The sequence below is a fragment of the Gopherus flavomarginatus genome, chromosome 18, assembly GCF_025201925.1.
Source record: "Gopherus flavomarginatus isolate rGopFla2 chromosome 18, rGopFla2.mat.asm, whole genome shotgun sequence".
Taxonomy (NCBI): domain Eukaryota; kingdom Metazoa; phylum Chordata; order Testudines; family Testudinidae; genus Gopherus; species Gopherus flavomarginatus.
Window position 1 is genome coordinate 21,419,215 of NC_066634.1, and position 20,475 is coordinate 21,439,689.

General features: G+C 54.0%; 2 protein-coding genes across 2 annotated transcripts in view; both read left to right on the forward strand.

Annotated features, from left to right (window-relative positions):
- The first annotated feature begins 409 nt into the window (after positions 1–409).
- THAP8 (THAP domain containing 8) lies at positions 410–14,547 on the forward strand. The gene is made up of 4 exons (XM_050928519.1): positions 410–531; positions 2,446–2,638; positions 3,974–5,065; positions 12,425–14,547. Exons 1-4 carry the CDS (start codon positions 449–451, stop codon positions 12,569–12,571), a joined length of 1,515 nt encoding a protein of 504 aa, XP_050784476.1. The 5' UTR covers positions 410–448; the 3' UTR covers positions 12,572–14,547.
- A 5,441-nt stretch (positions 14,548–19,988) lies between these two features.
- CLIP3 (CAP-Gly domain containing linker protein 3) overlaps positions 19,989–20,475 on the forward strand; it is a 29,697-nt gene continuing 29,210 nt past the window's right edge. The window contains exon 1 of the mRNA XM_050928514.1: positions 19,989–20,086. The gene's annotated coding sequence lies outside the window, so the exon portion shown is untranslated. The remainder of the gene's footprint in view (positions 20,087–20,475) is intronic.

The window sequence follows — 20,475 nt, forward strand, 5'->3', positions numbered from 1 at the left end:
CCTCCCTCCTGGGGGGGGACACCCCCTAGCCCAGCCCCTCTCATAGCAACCCCCCATCCCAGGCCCCGCCTCCCTCCTGGGGGGGGACACCCCCTAGCCCAGCCCCTCTCATAGCAACCCCCCATCCCAGGCCCCGCCTCCCTCCTGGGGGGGGACACCCCCTAGCCCAGCCCCTCTCATAGCAACCCCCTATCCCAGGCCCCGCCTCCCTCCGGGGGTGACACCCTCCAGCCCCGCCCCCCCGGGCCACGCGCTGTGTTACGGCCCTGTTGCCATGGCGGCAGGACCGGATATAGCCCCGCCCCCTCCTTGCTGCGCAGCACGCGCGCCCTCGGACGCACGGGGGGGTCTAAGCGTAACGACGCACGCGTCGCCTTGCGTGCGGCCGTGGCGCGGCGCGTGTCACGTGAGAGGGGAGCCAGCCCGGCGCTGGGGCGGGCGAGGGGCGATGCCGAAGTACTGCCGGGCGCCGAACTGCTCCAACTCGGCCGGGCAGCGCCGGCCGGGCGGCGAGCGCCTCAGCTTCTATAGGTCAGTTCCGCCTGCGCGCGGCGTGACGTCAGGACACGTCACGCGCCGGTCCGTGATGTCACGCGCGGGGCGCGCTCGCCCCCCCCCCCGAACAACGCGGGCTGGCGACGGGAGGGGAGCGGCCGAGCCCGCGGGGGAGGGGCTATGAGGGGACAAGAGGCGTTAGAGGGAGGCGGGGGGCAGGAGGCAGCAAGGTGGGGGAGGATTGTGGAGGGGGCAGGAGGCAGTTTGGTGAGGGGGCGGGACACTGGGGGGCAGGAGGCAGTGGGATGAAGGGATGGGACACTGGGGGGCAGTCTGGGGGGCAGGAGGCAGTGGGGTGAGGGGGCGGGACAGGGGGGCAGTCGGGGGCAGGAGGCAGTGGGGTGAGGGGGCGGGACAGGGGGGCAGTCGGGGGCAGGAGGCAGTGGGGTGAGGGGGCGGGACACTGGGGGGCAGTCGGGGCAGGAGGCAGTGGGGTGAGGGGGCGGGACACTGGGGGGCAGTCTGGGGGGCAGGAGGCAGTGGGGTGAGGGGGCGGGACACTGGGGGGCAGTCTGGGGGGCAGGAGGCAGTGGGGTGAGGGGGCGGGGCAGTGGGGAGCAGTCTGGGGGGCAGGAGGCAGTGGGGTGAGGGGAAAGACCGTGGAAGGGGCAGGAGTTGGCAGTGGGGTGAGGGGGCTGGACATAGGTGTTCTGAGGGGCAGGAGTTGGCAGTGGGGTGAGGGGGTGGGACATAGTGGGGAGCAGTCTGGGGGGCAGGAGTCAGTGAGGTGAGAGGGTGGGACACAGTGGGCGGTAGTCTAGGGGGCAGGAGGCAGTGGGGTAAGGGGGAGCACCATGGAAGGGGCAGGAGGAGGCAGTGGGGTGAGAGGGCTGGACATGGGCAGTCTAGGGGGCAGTGGGATGAGGGGGAGCACCGTGGGGGAGTAGGAAGCAGCAGGGGAGCAGGAGGCAATGGGGGATGGTCTGGGGGCAGGAGGCAGTGGGGTAAGGGGGAGCACCATGGAAGGGGCAGGAGGAGGCAGTGGGGTAAGAGGGCTGGACATGGGCGATCTGGGGGGCAGGAAGCAGTGGGGTGAAGGGTAGCACTGTTGGGGAGGGGAATGGGCCGTTCATGGAGCAGGTCATGGGCTGTATTAGAGTGGGGTGTTTGTCCGATGTGATCATAACAGTGAGCACCATGTGACATATGTTAATGGAGGGAGTGGAATTCCCCTCCCCCAGTAACAGGATGGTGCTGTCATATAGGTATGGGCCATGTGGTGGGTGTTGCCAGGTGCTGTATGTTACTTACAGGGAAGGCGGGTCCTTTATGTAACAGCAGTGAGTGACAGGTGTCATATGGTTACAGGGATGCTTACAACACTGGGTGTAGCCATGGTTAATAGGTGCTAGGCACTGTACTGTATGGGGCAGGGAAATGCGATATGTAAGGAATGGGGCAGGGAAATGCGCTGGGGAGCAGACTCTGTCACTGCATCTGTTTTTATTGGTGTCTGGCTGAGCCCATGCACCTGCTCGCCTGGGGTGCAGGGGAGGAAGAGCTGGGTGTCAAACATTTGGAATGTAGTACTACCCTGGGGTTGATATTCAGGCCCTGCCACCGAGTCCTGATGTCTGCTGGCACTTCTTTAGTCACTGGTATCTGTTTGGATATTTGATAGAATGTGAGCCAAGAGCAGGAGTCAGAATTTTTAGGTCATGTTCCTAGCTATGCTGGTGACTCACTGCTTGAATTTGGGCACGTCTCTTCGTCTCTGTCCCTCAGTTTCCTCATCTGTAAAATGGGAATCATAACACGGACCTGTCTCAAAGGGGGCTGTGAAGCTAAATCGGTAAATGTTTGTGGGTTCCTTGGTGATCAGAGGCTGAATGTGGCCATGACAGCATGAGGTTTGATTGTCACTGAAGACCTCTTCTGATGTCCATGCAGGTTTCCCTTGCATAACCCAGAACGACTCCAACAATGGCTCTCTCAGATGAACCAAGAGAAGTGGGTACCCACCAGATACCAGCATTTATGCAGTGAGCACTTTGCTCCGTCATGTTTTGAATACAGGTGGGGGGTTCGCTATCTAAAGCCTGATGCTGTCCCCACTATCTTTCAACTGTCCGAAAAACCCCTGGTAAGTCTCTGGTCATCAATTGATGTGGGGACTTTCCAGTGTGAATTCAGTGGGGGATGCTTGGGACAGGGTTTTACAAAATAGCTGACTTGGGGGGGAGCATGGCTGAGTAGCTAGTGTCGAGGACTGAGCTCTCTTCCTTACTCTGGGAAGGAATTATCCCCATTTTTATAGTTGGGGAAACAGAGACACAGAAGTATGCTGGGACTAAAAGTAAGGGTTTCTGAGTTATATTCCCAGCCCTGGGAATGGGGTCTAATGGCTAGAGCAGGAGGGACAGGAGCTCAGCTCCTGGGTTCTATTCTCAACCCTGGGAGTGGGGTCCAGTGGTTAGAACATGGGGGACTCAAGGCTCCCAACTTCGTTACTGAATCTGTGTGACCTTGGACAAGTTTCTCCCCCTCTCTGTAGCCTAGTTGTCCCATCTGTAAAATAAGAAGAATGATATTGACTGCTTCCTGAGGGGACTGTGAAGCTTTGAGCCCCTTGGGGCTAGCTTAAGGCACCGTGTTTATTTCTTGTGCAGATCTGGCAAGATGATCAGAAACCGGCCTAGTCACTGCCAGGTTGCCTGCCTATACCTGCCTGCTGGTTCAGGAGGCTATTGACAGTCTGTCACTCCCAGAGCAAACAGCTTGAGAGTAAACAGCTCTGTCATGTGACTTAACGAAGGCTAATAGCAATGGAGGAAATAATTGCCTAATTGGAACGTAGGAGGGGGAGGGGAGGAGCATGTGGGTCTGTCTGTCTATGCATGCTTGTGCAAGATGTTGGAGAGGGGGCTGGACTGACGATTGAGGGACAGGCCTTTGATAGCACTTTAAATCTGGGCAGTCCCTGCAAATCCTGGGGAATGGGGCCTGGGCATCAGGCCTGTTGGAAAACCTAAAGCCACTTTGCACTGTTCTGGAGTGCAAAGGGGCCCGAACGTGAACAGAAACATTGGCTTGAGCCTCCCTCTTGTGTCAGAGGCTTTCCCAGCTGGCATAGAGCAGGTGTAAGGGCCCTGCTTGTAACACCTTGCATGGGGGTAGATCAGGGTATGGCCAGAGCACACAGTAGAGTGTGGGGGGAGGGTCAGAGGGGCAGCTAGAGTGCGCTGTGCTGTGTCCATCCTCTGCTCCCCAGGGCCCATAAAAAAAGAGCATAGCTTAGAGCAGCCCTGAGGCTGCCATAATTTACCCTGGAAGCCAGCTCTCCTGCAGCATAGGTGAATGCAAAGAGAACTTATAGCCACCTCTTCCCCCTGCCCCAAGCAGGGCAGGTAATTGAGCCCCCTCACCTCTGCATTGTCTTTCAGAGGCAAATACATGTTGTTTCTTTGGTGGCTTGCAGAAAAGGGAGAATCCTGCCAGGCCTCCATGTGAAACACAGGCCAAGAAGCTAATTGTTGAGAACAGCATGGACAGGACCTCGCAGGGGCCACAAACCGTGGCAGCCCACCCCACTCCGGACACACTGGAAGCTCTCGCCATAGCTATCGACCCGGGTCTGTCCTCAGCCCCGATCTATGTGGAAGCCCAGCCCTCTATCTCGGATCTGGACCTCCATGCCCTCTCCTCCCCTCTGGTCGGGGCAGTGAACCTGATGCCTCTTGTTCAGATCATGGAGCCACTCAACGCTGTGGCACTGGCCATGGCCTCGCCCACGGAGGGTGTAGAGTCCATCCCCATCCATCTCCCAGGCCAACCGTTCCCTCCTGCCATGGACCAGCGTGTGGATTTCTCCGTGGAGGCCTCTCCGGACTCTTTTGTGACGGACGTGCCCGAGCAGTTTGCCACAGAGATCATGGTCTCTTGTGAGGACGCTGCTGTAGTGGACCAGCCTGAGGGCACCTTCACTGCTGATCAGCCGCATACCCTAGTGGCCACGGTGGACCCACAGGAGATTGCAGACCAGGGCACCCTCTTCATTGAGAACGTGTCCATCCAGCCCCTTCTGGAAACTGACCCTTCCACCGCAGCTGTCCTCAGCTCCCTGCAGGTGTCGACCACCCAGATGGTGGCGTATTTTGAAACCATCCCCACTGCGCCGGTGGTGTCCTCCAGCACCACGGGGCCGCTGACGTCCAGTGCGTCTCCTCCCGAGACCGTGTTGTCCTCGGCCTTGACGGTGCCCATAGTCTCAACGGTGCCCATAGTGTCGAACTATGCTGCCGGCTCCCTGGATGATGACGACTCCTCCACCATCGAGGTGGAGCTCTGTGCTGAAACCCTGGAGGAGCAGCTCGAGGAGCACCGCTACCACAAGAACGAGCTGACCACCCAGCAGCTGGTCGACCTAGTGATGGGCCTGCAGAAGAAGGTCAAGGTGCTGCAGCAGCGACACCGGCGTCACTGCACCAAACTGGAAGCCATGGAGGGCGTGGTGGAGCAGCTGAGGAAGGAGAGCCTGGTGTCGGATGAGAAGCTCAAGCTGCTGGAGATGGTAGGTTGGGCGTGTCTAAGCTCTGTGTGGCTGTTTAAGGGTACGTTCTGATGCTTGCCGGGTCCCTCACCACTAGTTGCGCTTAGCATGAGGGGGTCTTGTCTGTCCCTGCTGTGGGTCGACTTCCTTAAACTACCAGCCTCTGGGAGCACAAGCACTGCCTTCCAGGCCTCTGGAGGCCCCACTCTCTCTGTACAGGAAAGCGATAGGCTCATGCCCCCCGCCAAGTCCTTGCCGCATGTCTAGCCCTGTTCCACTGAACACTGACAGAACTTGTACATCTGTTGTTCCTAAGGGAACAGTATACTCCAGCTTGTAAGATTCAACTCTGGGTCACCACTTTAGCGTACACACACGCGCACCACACTTAGGTATCTATATAGTGAAAACAAGAACAGGTTCAGCATCCAAGGACAGGAGTTCCGGTGATAGTGGGTAAGAATATTGGGAACGGTTACATATGAAACAAAATCATAACACGCTTTCTAGAGCTGATATTTAATAACACAAGACATTCCCGTATCTCCTACAACAGGGGTTCTCAACCTTCTTCTTTACGAGGCTCCCACAACATGCTATAAAAACTCCATGGGATAGCTGTCCCAGAACAGCTGTTTTTCTGTGTATAAAAGCCAGGGCTGATGTTAGGGGATACCAAGGAGGGTAATTGCCCGGGGCCACCACCAGGTGAAGTTGATCAGGCTTTGGCTTCAGCCATGGGTGGTAGGACTTGAGGACTCGTTCTGCAGTCCCACATGGCAGGGCTTTGGCTTTCTGCCCTGGGCCCTAGTGAGTCTAATGCCAGCCATGTTTGGTGGACCCCCTGAAACCTGCATATGACACCCCAAGGGGACCTGGATCCCTAGCTGAGAATTACTGTCCTACAAGATAGCCTAACCCAAGTCCTTTCCCCCGCATTTTCAGCCAGTAAGGTTGAGCCTCCTTCTCATAAAATCAAGCCCACTGACTGCTTGTTCTTACAGATTGAAGGAATAATGGTGGTTCATAGACACCCCCTAGAAATAGTCCTCCAAACCATTGTTTGCAAACAGGATAAACCCCGTGTGGCTTGTTTTTTCCTGTGTGCTGCTTTCTCTTTGATGTCACATCCCGCCATTGGTATTCGACAAGCCAGACCAGAGAGAGGAATGTGTCTTAGCTCCTATCTAGTGGAACTAAGGCAGGTCACCTTATACATTGCTTTTAAGAACATAATTTTTCTACAGAAACAACTCCTCAAATATCCCCTATACATCCATCTTCAGTGCTCAAGAGGACCAGTATATGACACACTTTCAGTAGACCCTAAAATGGACCTTTGGTGAACTAGAATGTAAATACCAGACTCGGGAGATCCCTGTAACCCTTATACCCTCTGTCAGTTGTCACCATGAGGTCCCTGGGGCACACGTGTATGCATACATGGGGGTGATTTGCAGTTCGTGTGGATGTACCTGTGCTAGTTGCACTTTAGAAGTCAGGATGTGGCACTGCGGGTAGCTGGAGTACGTCTCCAAGACAAACCCCTGGCTGCAGTGTAGACATAGCTGTAAGTACTGTCATGGTGGTATCTCTGCACTACACAATCTTTAAAATCCTGTGGGGCAGGGCTCTTATCCCTGTTGTACAGATGGGGAGTTGAGGCTCTGAGAGGCTTAGTGACTTGCCCGAGGTGTCGCAGGAAGCCTGTGGCAGAGCCAGAAATTGAGCCTGGGTCTCCCAAGCCCCAAGCTAGTGCTCTAGCCACCAGAACACCCCTACCTAGTGGCTGTGCCCCATAGAGAGTGCAGATATGGGCCTTTAGCTCAAGCAGTAGCAACTCATGCAGTTAGAGCTAGGGGCTCTCATATTCGATACCTACAAACAGCCTGAGCAGGATGCTATGAGTGCCTTGTGTGGGGATACAAGGGGTGAGATTTTTTCCTGCTTTGGTGGGTGGGGAACATATTGTATAGCCTATTTGTTCCCTACTCTGTACCATATGTGGGGCCAGATTCATCCAGCTGGCTTCACTCTGCTCTGTGGAACAGCTCCAGGGAAGGATGTGGCCTAGTATGCTGTCCTGAGGACTGGATGGCCCAGTGTCTTGTGGGTGCCTGTTCCTAATGGTGGTGTTGCTGCTATGGGAATCAAGGCTACAACAACTGTTGGAAGGTTGTTTCCTTCTGCCAGCCTGTCTGGCTCTCCCTGTGTGAGGAGAAGCGGGGGAGAGGTCTTTTGCAGCGAGGCTGTGTGTCAAGCTGAACCACTAACTCCCACGTCATCTTAGTCCAGAATCCATCGGGCCATTGGGACCAAGCACCTTCTCTTCCCTGCTGGGGTGATGATGGAGGCACCTTGGTAGGAGGAGCTGTGACACTTTTCAGCATTACCCAGGATGACTGGGGTTAATACTACCACCTGCTTACAGCAGGAGGACACCCTGTCTGTGCCATACCAGGGGAAACTCTCCCCAGCCACCAGCTGCTGGCAACACAGGTGCACTGATCTGAGCTCCAGGAGCCCTCTCTTTCCCAATGCAGGCTAGCAGTTTAAACACCCCACTTTGTCACGTGCAATTGCCCAGTCCCCTATCTTCTGGATGCCTGCAGTGTGTGCCAACTTGCTGCCTGTGTGGAAGCAGTTGCACCGCAGTTCACTGGCTTCTCAGTTCAGCGCTCTCCTTACACACGTGCCACAATAAAAATAAAAAAAAAGGTCTGGAATCGACCATTCGGTATCTTGCTAATAGGGATGTAGTTGGTGAAAGGGTCATATCTTGCCGGGGGTGGGGGTGAGGAGAATCAAAGCCTGTGACTTCACCCTCATTGACTTCAGTGAGGGCAGAGTCTGGCCTTGAGTTTGTCCCCGTTTGGAAGCAAAGAAGCTTTCCTGATGGAGCTGCTGCAGTCCTGGTAGTGCTCCCCCTGCTGGACACTCAGGTTGTTTGAGTCCCACCACCCTGGGCTTTGTCGTCTTTAAAATTCCAGGCTGGGTGGTCCCCGACTCTTGTCTTTTGCTTCTCGGGCGCACTCCTTGGGCACAGGCAGAAATGGCACCCCATGGTCCAGCTGCCCTAGGCCCCTAAGAACAGTGCTGACCCCTCACAAGGCACATCCCTGTTGCCCAAGCCCACCCTCTCCCAGAGCGCCAACCTGGTGGCCTCTCTGCTGCTGAACTCCTCGGGGACATGTCACCGTTGACATGCACCATACAGAGGCTTTGCAAATAGAGATTCTAAAACAATCACTCTCTGCTTGAGACGGCCCAAGAAATACACAGATCCAGACAAAACATGCACACCTCCTCACATTCCTTGCATCAGTTTCCTTACCTCTCTGAAACGTTCTTTGGACTTAGATCAGAGTAGAAAAGTAAGTGGCACCTTTTATTGACTTCTGGGGCAGGGACACGAAATAAAATAAAAATCAGGTGTCGAGGACCCTCCTCCTGCAATTCATGGGCTTCTCTTCTGAACACTAGTCTCACTCTCTTTCCTCTCCAGCAAGCTTCTCTGACCTCAAGTGGTGCTGCACTCAGAAAAGCTGTCCTCTGCTATGAAAGTATGTCCCTTTTTCTCCTCTCTGTAGTCTTAGGGCTTGTCTACATCACAAAGTTGCAGCGCTGGTGAGGGGGTTACAGCGCTGCAACTTAGGAGGTGTACACATCTGCAGGGCATCACCAGCGCTGCAACTCCCTGTTTGCAGCGCTGGCCGTACTCCCGTTTTGTCTCGGGTGTAGAGGATCCAGCGCTGGTGATCCAGCGCTGGTAATCAAGTGTAGACACTTACCAGTGCTTTTCTTGACCTCCGTGGAATAAGCAGGTATCCCAGCATACCTGAGGAAGCCTCTGGTAATCAAGCTGGTCTCCTTCCCCGGTTTGCTCTCGCGTTCCCCGAACCCCGAGCAAGCAGGTCTCCTTCCCTGCCGTTTGCAGGGGGGTTCGGGGAACGCGAGAGCAAACCGCGGCGAAGCTGGTCTCCTTCCGCGGTTTGCTCTCGCGTTCCCCGAACCCCCGAGCAAGCAGGTCTCCTTCCTTGCGGTTTGCAGGGTGGTTCGGGGAACGTGAGAGCAAACCGCGGCGAAGCTGGTCTCCTTCCCCGGTTTGCTCTCGCGTTCCCCGAACCCCCCTGCAAACCGCAGGGAAGGAGACCTGCTTGCTCGGGGGTTCGGGGAACGCGAGAGCAAACCGCGGGCAAGCTGGTCTCCTTCCCCGGTTTGCTCTCGCGTTCCCCGAACCCCCCTTGAAGCCGCCCAACAGCGCTGCAGTGTGGCCACATCTAACACCACTTGCAGCGCTGGTTGCTGTAAGTGTGGCCACTCTGCAGCGCTGGCCCTATACAGCTGTACTAATACAGCTGTAACAACCAGCGCTGCAAAATTGTAGATGTAGACATACCCTGAGTTCATATGGCTTAGCAGTAACATCCAGCTTCTTTGTTTCTCCCCTTCTGGGAAATTCCAGTGCTCCAAACCCAAGGCCCTGCAGAGGTGCTGGAGAAAGCCAGTCCTTCTAGCTTCAGCCAGCGCCTGGTCCTGAGGCGCGCTTCTATTTGAGTGAGAGCCATTCAGGTTAATGACTCTCCATTGTCCCTGGCCTGGAAGAGATGTGCTACAGCCCTGAGAGCAAATGGTGGATCCCACATACACTGACATTCAGTGATACAGCAGTTTCATAAAACCAGCCAATACGTAGCTGCCTCGCCCTCATAGGAGCCAGTTCTTGCAAATAGCCCTAGCAAGACAGCATGATGGCCCAGCGGTTAGGATGCCAGCATGGGATATGGGAGACCCAAGTTCAATTCTCTGTGCTGCTACAGACCCCCATATGACCCGGTATCTGACAAGCTTCACAGCTCTGTATCTTTCCCCAGCCCCATGAGAGGCTGTTAATACCTTGTGCCATGGAGATAGGGTTGCTCAGAGCCGCTGCTGCAAACCTAAGGAAGATGGTCTTTTCATTGACTAGTACCATAACCTTCCATGCCTAATAATCTTTTGTGGGAGTGGCTTGTGTCAGTCCATAAGTGCCAAATTAGCTATGGTGTTGGGTTCTTTGTTAGCACATCTGTTCCAAGGTCTGTTCGGTCAGCCACCAGGCTCGGATGCAAAAAGATTCACACACAGCTCTTGTTTTAGAAGGATTTTAATTGTTAACTTTGAACTTTCCCTTCCTTCTTAATTGGAATTCACTCAGCCGGTTTATTGTTCTTGATCATTGTAATTGAACTGGATAAATGCGCGTGGATGGAATGTATCCCGCAGTCCTCTTCAGATCGTAGCTTGAAATTGGATCTTTTCCTGCCGCTCGCTCATGCTGGTCTTGCAACCAGAGGCTTTGATTTAATTTATTGCCTAGACAGTATTGTGGGGGTGGGAAGTTGAGGGCCTGGCAGAGTTGGCTCTGTTAGGATGAGAAATTGATTATACGAGTCAGGTAGACTTATGATGTCATCTTGTCTACATACAACCATCTCTGCCAAGTGCTGTTTCCCTGAATGCAGTACAAACAAAACAGGCGTCTTCCTTGCTCATCAATCTTCATGTCTGTCCCTCCAGAGCAGTCTGTCCCCAAGAAACTCCATCCCTCTGCTTCCTGTTAGGGTCACACAGCTCCTTCCCCTGGCTCTCTTGCCTAGCCTCTGTGTCTGCAGCCAGGGCCATTCCTCCGTTTACGTGGCATAGCTCTGATACGCCATGCAGCCTGTTTCCTTGGGCAGTCCGTATTCTTTGTCTGCAGCTGCCATCGCTACATCAAGTGGCTTGATTGCTCCTTTTGTTTAGCCTAAAAGAGTGCTTGGTCACACCAATTGGCTATAGTGAGGCCTGTGATTGTGTTTGGATCCAGGATTTGCTTGCTGGCAGCCTGTAGCCCTTTCAGCATGACAGTGTCTTTATACCCCCACTCTTTCCTGGAGCATTTTGGAATAGGGATATGGGAGAGGCAGCTGAAGCAAAATTATGTCGCATGAAACACGGTCTGCTTTACCCAGGCCTGACTAAGATAATGTGGTAGTCCCTTCTAACCTTAAAAAAAAAACAAAACCTACTGATCTGTGGACCTGCAGGTTTTTCTACCAGGGGAAACTGATCAGAATAGCTTCCCGTATGGATACTCTTATTCCAGAATAGCTATAGGACTTGAAATCCATACCCTGCCTTGTTCTGGAATGACTTTGCATGTTGATGAGCCCTAAAGTAGCTTAGGCGGGGTCTGAATGACTTGTGGGCTTGACTAGGGGGGAGGCAGCATCTTTCACATCTAGGTCATCAGTTCAAGTGGAGGATTCTGACCTCTGCCTGCAATTCCCATCACAAACCAGGCCTCTTCCCAGCGGAGAGGCCAGGGAATGCACAGGCCACTGAGACTGAACTCCTGTGTCGCCCCCTTTTTCTGTGATCTGCAGGACCCTCTCTAGGGCTGAGGGGGGAGAGTTCAGCCCCCCAGGGTCTTGGCTTCTCTGCTGAGGCGGGCCCTAATTGCACCTCTGTCTCCTGCACCCTTGTTCAATAGCTACCAAACTTGTTTTATCCAGGGGCCACCAAACAGCTGTCAGACAGGAACTACTCGTTTGCTGTTCCCCGGGGCTGGATCTAACGAGCAATCTGTAGCTAGATTCAGAGAGCTATGGCCAGACAAGTCCACCAGACCATCTAGACTTATCCACTGTATCTTACAGGCTACCATCAGCATCTGTGTGCTTAACTCAGCTACTGAAATTAGACCAAGTATTGCAGCTTTCAGGAGACTAAACTATCAAGTACCGCAGGCAGTGAATAGGAGGGACCGAGGGGCCCCAGACCCCAGCAGTGACAGGGGAATGATGAAATGAGAGAGACCCAGATCATCACGCTAAGTGACCTGCTCCCCCACGCTGGTGAAAAACCCCTGAGGTCCCTGCCAATGTGACCTAGAGGGGGAAATTCCTTGTCAATCCCACATATGGTGACCAGTTCGACCCTGAGCAGCAAGAACCAGCCAGCCAAACACCAGAGGGTACGTCTCCACTGCAAGGCAAAAACGCACTGCACAGAGGCTTGGAGCACAGGTCAGTTGACTTGGGCTGCGGGGCTAAAAATGGCAGTGCAGGTGCTCAGGCTGGAGCCCAGGCTCTGAGACCAACCGCTCGCTGGGTTTGAATCTGGGCTCCAGCCCAAGCTTGGCCATCTACACTGCAGTTTTGAGCCCCGCAAGCCAAGTCAGCTGCCCTGGGCGAGCCCTGGCTCTGCGGCGGGTCTTTTATCGCAATGTTAGACATACACAGAGAGAGCAAATGGTCAGTGCCGCCTCTGAGCCCTGGCCCCTCCCGTCCTTTAAGCAGCACTGCCTGAAAACCTCCCCAGGCAAACTTTGTAACCTCCCATCTTGCTCTCCCTCAGGCTTGCCTGCAGTCCAGCGCGGTGATGCCAGAAAGCGGCAGCACAGTTGCCATCATCTGCCAGGAGGAAGACCGGGCTCTAGTGTACGCTGTTCCCCAGCTCCCAGAGGAGGGGAATGAGACAATCATCCACGTGGAAGAGCAGTAACCAAGAGACCCATGCTCTGGAGCCCTCCGCTCCCTGCTTCACTGAGCTGCACGGTCAGGGATCACCCAGGTCCTTCTCTCCCCAGCAACGGGAGCAGCAATTCCCGTGCTGCTGGCAATGATGCAGCCGCTGCGTATTCAATGGCCTTCATGCTATGGCACTTTACTTTGGTGGGGAGTGGAGCGGTGGGTTTGTTTCAAGTTGGAATGATTGTTTATAAAGGGTCTTTTCATGGGGGGATCGAGTTACTGGCTTGTCCACGTATCCACCTCCCTGAGCTGCAGGGTCCTGCTGTCACCGGGTTAATAACCTCCGATTAAAAGCTGTATGTACTCGTGTACGTGCTCTGCCTGCTGCACATAAGCTGGCTGCCTGCTTGAGTGCCAACAAAAATGAGCAGGGTGTGTATAAGCCAAGCCAACTCACCCCTTCCTAAGCTCCTGAAAACGCCTGTCAGCTTTGTTGCTGGCCCTGAGTTTTCTGCCTCTCTGGCACTGTTGGGGCAGTTAACCTAATTGTTCCTCTGGGTCATCCTGTGTATGAGCCCTCCCCGGCTGCTGCCTTGGAAGCCTACCACAAATTTCTCGGCCTGTGCACAAGTATCTGTGCGAATGGGAAATGGACTGAGCAGACTGAACCGGCAAAATTGGGCTGGAAATCTTGAGGATAGCAGTGCTTGTCCAAGATCTGGGCTGCAGAGGTTCTGGAGGGATGTGTGACTGTGTCTCAGTTAACACTGACCAGCTGCGGTGTCGCCCAAAACGCTGTCATTACAGGGCTCACCGTTGATCCCCAGGGTGCCACGCATCCTGCGTGTGCACAGTTTGCCGTGATATTTAAACGGCTTGTTCTAGGCAGTAGCGCCAACTCCAAATGTTCAAAACATCACCAAAAAATCATGAGATGATGTAAACATAATGGCTTTGGTGTTCCTTTTATTTACCTTCTGCTTTTTGAGCCTTTAGGGTGCCCAGGGCTCACAATTGGAAGCTTTCTCTACAGCCAGGAGGGCTAGAAACTTACTTTTTCTTTGAGAATGAAGGCTGCAGTCATCACATCTCCAGGAGCTGGGGCTTTAAGGAAAACAATAATTATCATGAGACTCATGACAAAATCATGGGAGTTGGCAATGCTGTGTAGGAGGCTTGTAATGCTGTAGGCTTAGCAGCTGGGGAAACGGGCAGGGCCAGTCACTTCAGGGAACATGGACACGTGCCCTAGCTCAGGGGAGAGGTTTGGGGCTGCCAGGAGCTGGGGTCATCAGAAAGCTTGATGAAGGCAGAGGAGTTGGGCACCTGGGATTTTTTTTTTTTTTGAGAGATGTGTGGAAAGATGGGGGTGTCTCCTGCCTCCCATGACTCCTGCTTTTTTCTGATCCCAGCCCATGAATGTTTAGAGCCTGATTCATGACCCCAGTGGGGGCTTTCGTGCTGGGTACCCTACCATTGCAGCCAGCTCTTGTCTCCAGCTTCCTGCTGTCAGGTTCCCTGTTTCAAAACACTGCAACTAAACAATTCTGCTGCTGTTGAGGATGATGACAAAGCTCCCACTGACTTGAGTGGGTGCAGGATTGGTCCCTGAATTGCAAAGTTATCAGTAGAGGAAAAAGCTTTGTTAGATCTAAGGAGAAGTCATCCTCCAAAGGCTTTAAAGCCAGGCTACTCACCCCACCACCACCATGTTCTCCCGTTACCGTTGGCTTTCCCTGACTAGCTGTGTACTTGATTCTTTCCTGAGGGTGTGAATAAATTCTCTTCCACTTTATTTTTTTATTTAAGTTTATTTTTAATACAGTTGTTTGCAAATGAAACAGCCGGAATCAAAGGTTGACTGGCAGCGCCACGATTGTTAAATGTGTTGAGGGGAAGGACGGAGACCTCATCGTGTTTAAATCTTGATTTGTCTCTCCACTGGAGAGATTGTGTTTGTACCTAGTAAAAAATGCTTTAATAAAAATGAATGATGATGACAAAGAAGTGGAGGTTTCCACAGTGAAAAATTCTTCCCTGGAGTGTGTCCTGCCAGCCTTTTGGGTGTATTAAAATCAGGGGTCTGATTTATTTATTTTTCCCCCCTCACGCTCTCCCAGTGTAAATCAGGAATAAGTCCACTGCTGTCAGCATGTGGAGCTGGGGCGCCAGTCCTGGGTCCTCATGACGTCTGTACTAGAGCAGGGTCTCTGAGGGCACGTTTGTGCTGCGGTTTTTGGAGCCTGCCAGCCTGGCTTGACTGACTTGGGCTGGTGAGGCTTGCTCTGGCTTTCCAGAAAGGGCTGTGTAGACAATGCTCTGAAGTTGCATCTTGGGCTGGAGATCACATCTTCAAAGCGTTCCTGCTACCCTGAGTCTGGCAGATTTGAGCTAGCGGATCTGGGCTGGGGAGCATTGCTGCTGCAGGCACCAATATGCAGTGTAGACACACCCTGAACCACTGAGCAATCCAGCCCCTCTAGGTACCTTTGGATGGCTAAGTCTCCTGCAGCAAACTCCTGCTTTTTCCCTTCCGTTTTTTATTTGAGCTAATGCCATTCCTTGCCAAAGGAACGTTCCCTAAAGCCCATTATAAATCACACCCTGAGGCCAGGTGTGTCCTGGACGTTTGAAAGTTGAGCTCCCTGTAAGGAAAACACAATCCTACCCACAAGCATATCGGTCACAACTAGTCCTTCATGTGTCTCCTTGCCACCTTGCCTGCTCTCTGCAAAATGCTGTGTGAATCTCCTTAATTTGAGCCTGCCTCTCCTTTCTGACCTGCGTTAATGAGCAGGGGAATGGTTAATAATTAAGGGAGGCCTAGTGGATAATGCACTGGCTTGGGTCTCAGGAGATGTTGGTTGGATTCCCAACTCTGCTCACTGGGTGAGCTTGGGTAAGCCAACCCCTCTTCTCTGTGCTTCAGTTTGGGGATGATGATACCTGCCTCCTTTGTAAATCTCCTTGGGATCTACTGATAAGTACCACATGAGAGCTAACAATGCCCCCCCCTCCCCCGGGTGGCCCTGCAAGTGGGACAGTTTGCCCCAGGCCCCGCAGGCACCCCCAAAAGAATATAGTATTCTATGGTATTGCAACTTTTTCTTATGGAAGGGGCCCCCGAAATTGCTTTGCTCCAGGCCCCCTGAATCCTCTGGGCGGCCCTGAACAATGGGGACATTTGGGCTTTGCCTTCACTAAGGAAAGTAGCTGAGTTTAGGGCTGGCTTTGCTAAAGTGCCAACTAAGCCTGACTTAAGTGTGTCCGCTTTTCTGAGGCAGGATAAAGCCTTGAAAACATAATTGGCTTAGCAGCCGTCGAAACCAGTGAGGCAGTCTCCACATCAGAACTATCAGCAGTCTCCACACCAGAGCTATCGTTACAGGCTCTCTGCAAACTCAGGCTCTTCTGAATTGGTAACACTCGGGGCAGCTCTCCCCTCTCAGATTGATCTTAGTGCTGGTCTAAACTTAAAAATGAGGTCAACCTAGCTATGTCACTCGGCTGTGAAAAATCTCCTGTCCTGAGTGCTCTCGTTAGTTCAACCTAACCCCAGAGTAGGCACGGCTAGGTCAATGGAAGAATTCTAGCTACCTCCTCTTGGAGAGGTGGATTAGCAACATCAATAGAAACCCCACTTCCGTCAATGTGGGAAACATCTACCCCAGGGGTAGGCAACCTGTGGCACGCCTGCACACAAGCTGATTTTCAGTGGCACTCACACTGCCCGGGTCCTGGCCACCGGTCCGGGAGACTCTCCATTTTAATTTAGTTTTAAATGAAGCTTCTTAAACATTTTAAAAACCTTATTTACTTTACATACCATGATAGTTTAGTTATATATTATAGACTTATCGAAAGAGACCTTTATTACTGGCACACAAAACCTTAAATTAGAGTGAATAAGTGAAGACTTGGCACAGCACTTCTGAAAGGTTGCCGACCCCTGATCTACACTATGGCACTACAGCAACATCAGTTACGCTCAGAACAGTTACCCTTTCTCTACCAGTGTGTCAGGCTCTCTGCAAACTCAGGGAGTCTCTGCGTCAATCTCACTCTTCACATTTTGAAGATTTCCTTTGTAAGCGTAACAGCCAAAGTCGTCTTTTTTTCCATTTATACAAAAGCTGAGGCTCTGAGGAACAACCGGGAGGTCTGGCTACACCTCCCGCCCCCAACAGCTGTTCAAGGGCACATCCTGTTCTTTGTGAAACCTGGTCCTAACAGGAACGCAGCCCTAGCTCTGAGTTGTTAGCGTGGTGCTGCTAGGTTTTTCCAGCACGCAGCGGCAGGGTGCAGCATTGCACTTCTGCAGTATGCGCTCCCACGAGAGCTGCGTATGTGCAAATTGATCCTCGCGTTGCAGAATGTCTGCGTAGAAAAGCTAACCTAACCCCAGAACAATCGGATGCTTGACTAGCATCCACTGTATGTACTTTAAACATAAATCTCCCAGGGGCATTGCAGCTTCCAAGGCACCAAACTCCATTTTGTCCAGAGTGTGTGGAAGGAAATCAGCTGATGGTGGGATGGAGTTTTACAGACGCTTTTAAGATGATTTGTAGTAATGGACGCTCGGTTTTCTGCTAGCTCCATGCCAACTCCCTCCCCTGAATTACCGGCAAAATCTTTCACGCTTGACACAGAGGATCACACACACACACACTGCGGAAATGGGCCTTCTCCAGTGAAAAGCTTTTCTCTAAAACTGGGATTGAATTTATTACCCTCTCCCCACCCTGACCTCTGAGCTTCTAATCTGATTTTGCAGATGACTCATGCCTTTATCATGGGGGGGGCAGGAGGTCAAGCTGGAGGGCGGAGGAATAAAAAGCAGCAGTGCTTCAGCAACAACCTGTAACCCCCCTACTCTGCCCACAATGTGGAGTGTGGGGGTAGTTGCCATTTTTACTGTAGATGGTCATCATTAGGTTCCAGAGTTATCATTCATTTGCGATGAATGGGACCAGCTGCCTTCCCAAATAGAGGAGACTGTTGTCGATGCAGCGGTTATATAACAGGCCTGTATTGGGTCAAACATGCTCGGAAGGTGTTCGCCGTTAGAAACTTTAACGAGCTGTTAAGGGCCATCTGTGGCAGGCAATGCCCGTGGATGGGACGGAAGCTTCAGGCCCCGCCCCACAGAACTCATGGGGTGTTTGGAATCTGGTCTGGGTATCCCATCCTGGGTCCAGAAAAGATCTTCTGCTAACAACTGAACTCTTCACCCCCTCCCTCGCCCCCAAATGATTCATAAGGGGGTGGTTCTGTTCAAAACCCCCGGCACAGCAGGGCCTCAAGCACTGAACTCAGGTCTCAGGAGCTCTAGGATTGCTTTGTCACTCCCTGTCCCAGCCAGTGCAGGATGGCCCTGTGCTGGTAGAAGAGCCACCAGAACCCCACCCCGGGGCAGCCGCATTTCGGAGGACAGGGAGTGCACCCACAGTCCACTGGGCACTTTGAGGGCCCATTATTGGAGGGGAGGCATCTCTCTCACTCAGTCACCCCCAGGACTATCCCACTCCCTTCTCTATGCCTCTCTAGCTATGCTCCCCCTTATCTTACCCCACAGCCCCAGCTCTCCTCTAATCCCTATTCCCCCTTATCTTACCCCACAGCCCCCTTCTTCCCCTATAGCCCCTATAGCACCAGCTCCCCTCTCAACCTCCTGCTCCCCCTTATCTTACCCACAGCCCCAGCTCTCCTCTAATCCCTATTCCCCCTTATCTTACCCCACAGCCCCCTACTTCCCCTATAGCCCCATAGCACCAGCTTCTCTTTCAACCCTCTGTTCACACCTTATTTTACCCCTCAGCCCCCTACTTCCCCTATAGCATGCACTCCCCTCTCAACCCCTGCTCCCCCATATCTTACCCACAGCCCCTGACTTCCCTTATAGCCCCAGCTCCCCTCTACATCCCTATTTCCCTTATCTTACCCCACAGCATCCTACTTCCCCTATAGCCCCAGCTCCCCTCTTAACCCCCTGTTCCCCCTTATCTTACCCCACAGCACCCCACTTCCCCTATAGCTCCAGCTTTCTCTAATCCCTGTTCCCCCTTATCTTACCCCACAGTGCCCTACTTCCCCTATACCCCCTATAGCACCTGCTCCCCTCTCAACCCCTTGCTCCCCCTTATCTTACCTACAGCCCCCCACTTCCCCTATAGCCCCAGATCCCCTCTCAATCCCTGCTCCCCCTTATCTTACCCCACAGCCCCCTACTTCCCCTATAGTACCTGCCCCCTCTTAACTCCCTGCTCCCCCTTATTTTACCCACAGCTTCCACTTCCCCTAGAGCCCCAGCTCCGCTCTCAATCCCCTGTTCCCCCTTATTTTACCCCACAACCCCCTACTTCCCCTATAGCCCCAGCTCTCCTCTAATCCCTATTCCCACTTATCTTACCTTACGCTACTCCCCCTACAGCCCCTATAGCCACAGCTCCTCTATCAACCCCCTGCTCCCCCTTATCTTACCACACAGCCCCCTACTTCCCCTATAGCCCCTATAGCCCCAGCTCTCCTCTATCCCTATTCCCCCTTATCTTACCCCACAGCCCCCTACTTCCCCTATAGCCCCAGTTCCCCTCTCAACCCCCTGTTCCCCCTTATCTTACCCACAGCCCCCTACTTCCCCTATAGCCCCTATAGCCCCAGCTCTCCTCTAATCCCTATTCCCCCTTATCTTACCCCACAGCTCCCTACTTCCCCTATAGCCCCTATAGCCCCAGCTCTCCTCTAATCCCTATTCCCCCTTATCTTACCCCACAGCTCCCTACTTCCCCTATAGCCCCTATAGCCCCAGCTCTCCTCTAATCCCTATTCCCCCTTATCTTACCCCACAGCCCCCTACTTCCCCTATAGCCCCATAGCACCAGCTTCTCTTTCAACCCTCTGTTCACACCTTATTTTACCCCACAGCCCCCTACTTCCCCTATAGCATGCACTCCCCTCTCAACCCCTGCTCCCCCATATCTTACCCACAGCCCCTGACTTCCCTTATAGCCCCAGCTCCCCTCTACATCCCTATTTCCCTTATCTTACCCCACAGCATCCTACTTCCCCTATAGCCCCAGCTCCCCTCTTAACCCCCTGTTCCCCCTTATCTTACCCCACAGCACCCCACTTCCCCTATAGCACCAACTCCCCTCTCAACCTCCTGCTCCCCCTTATCTTACCCACAGCCCCAGCTCTCCTCTATCTCTATTCCCCCTTATCTTACCCACAGCCCCCTACTTCCCCTACAGCCCCTGTAGCCCCAGCTCCCCTCTCAACCTCCTGCTCCCCCTTATCTTACCCACAGCCCCAGCTCTACTCTAATCCCTGTTCCCCCTTATCTTACCCCACAGCCCCCTAATTCCCCTCTAGCCCCTGTAGCCCCAGCTCCCCCGGCAGCCCCACCCCCCGAGGAGGCGGGGATGCAGCGCTGATGCTGATGCTGATGCTGGTGCTGATGCTGCGGGCGGCGCATGGGCTGTGAGAGGCTCCGGACCCAGCGCCAGCGCCCGGGCACCGAGCAGACGAGGGATCCTCAGCCGCGGTAGGTGCGGCCCGGGCCGGGCCCCCATCGCCCGGGACAGAGGGGCCGGGCTGGGCCCAGCTGCCTCCGCCCCGGGGGGGTGGACATGGGGGGAGGGTCGGTGCTTATCTGGGGCCCGGCTGGGATCAGCCCCACCCCTGCCCCCATCACCCCCCCTCTGCCCCCCCACCCGTCACCCCCATCGCCCCCCAACCAACCCGCCTGTACCCCCTGCCCCCTCCCATCCTTCCCCCGTCCACCCCATCACCCCCAACCAACCCGCCTGTACCCCATCGCCCCCTGCCCCATCGACTGATCACCCCACCTGTACCCATCCCCCATCCACCCCCATCGCCCCCCAACCAACCTCCCTATACCCCATCGCCCCCTGCCCCATCGACTGATCACCC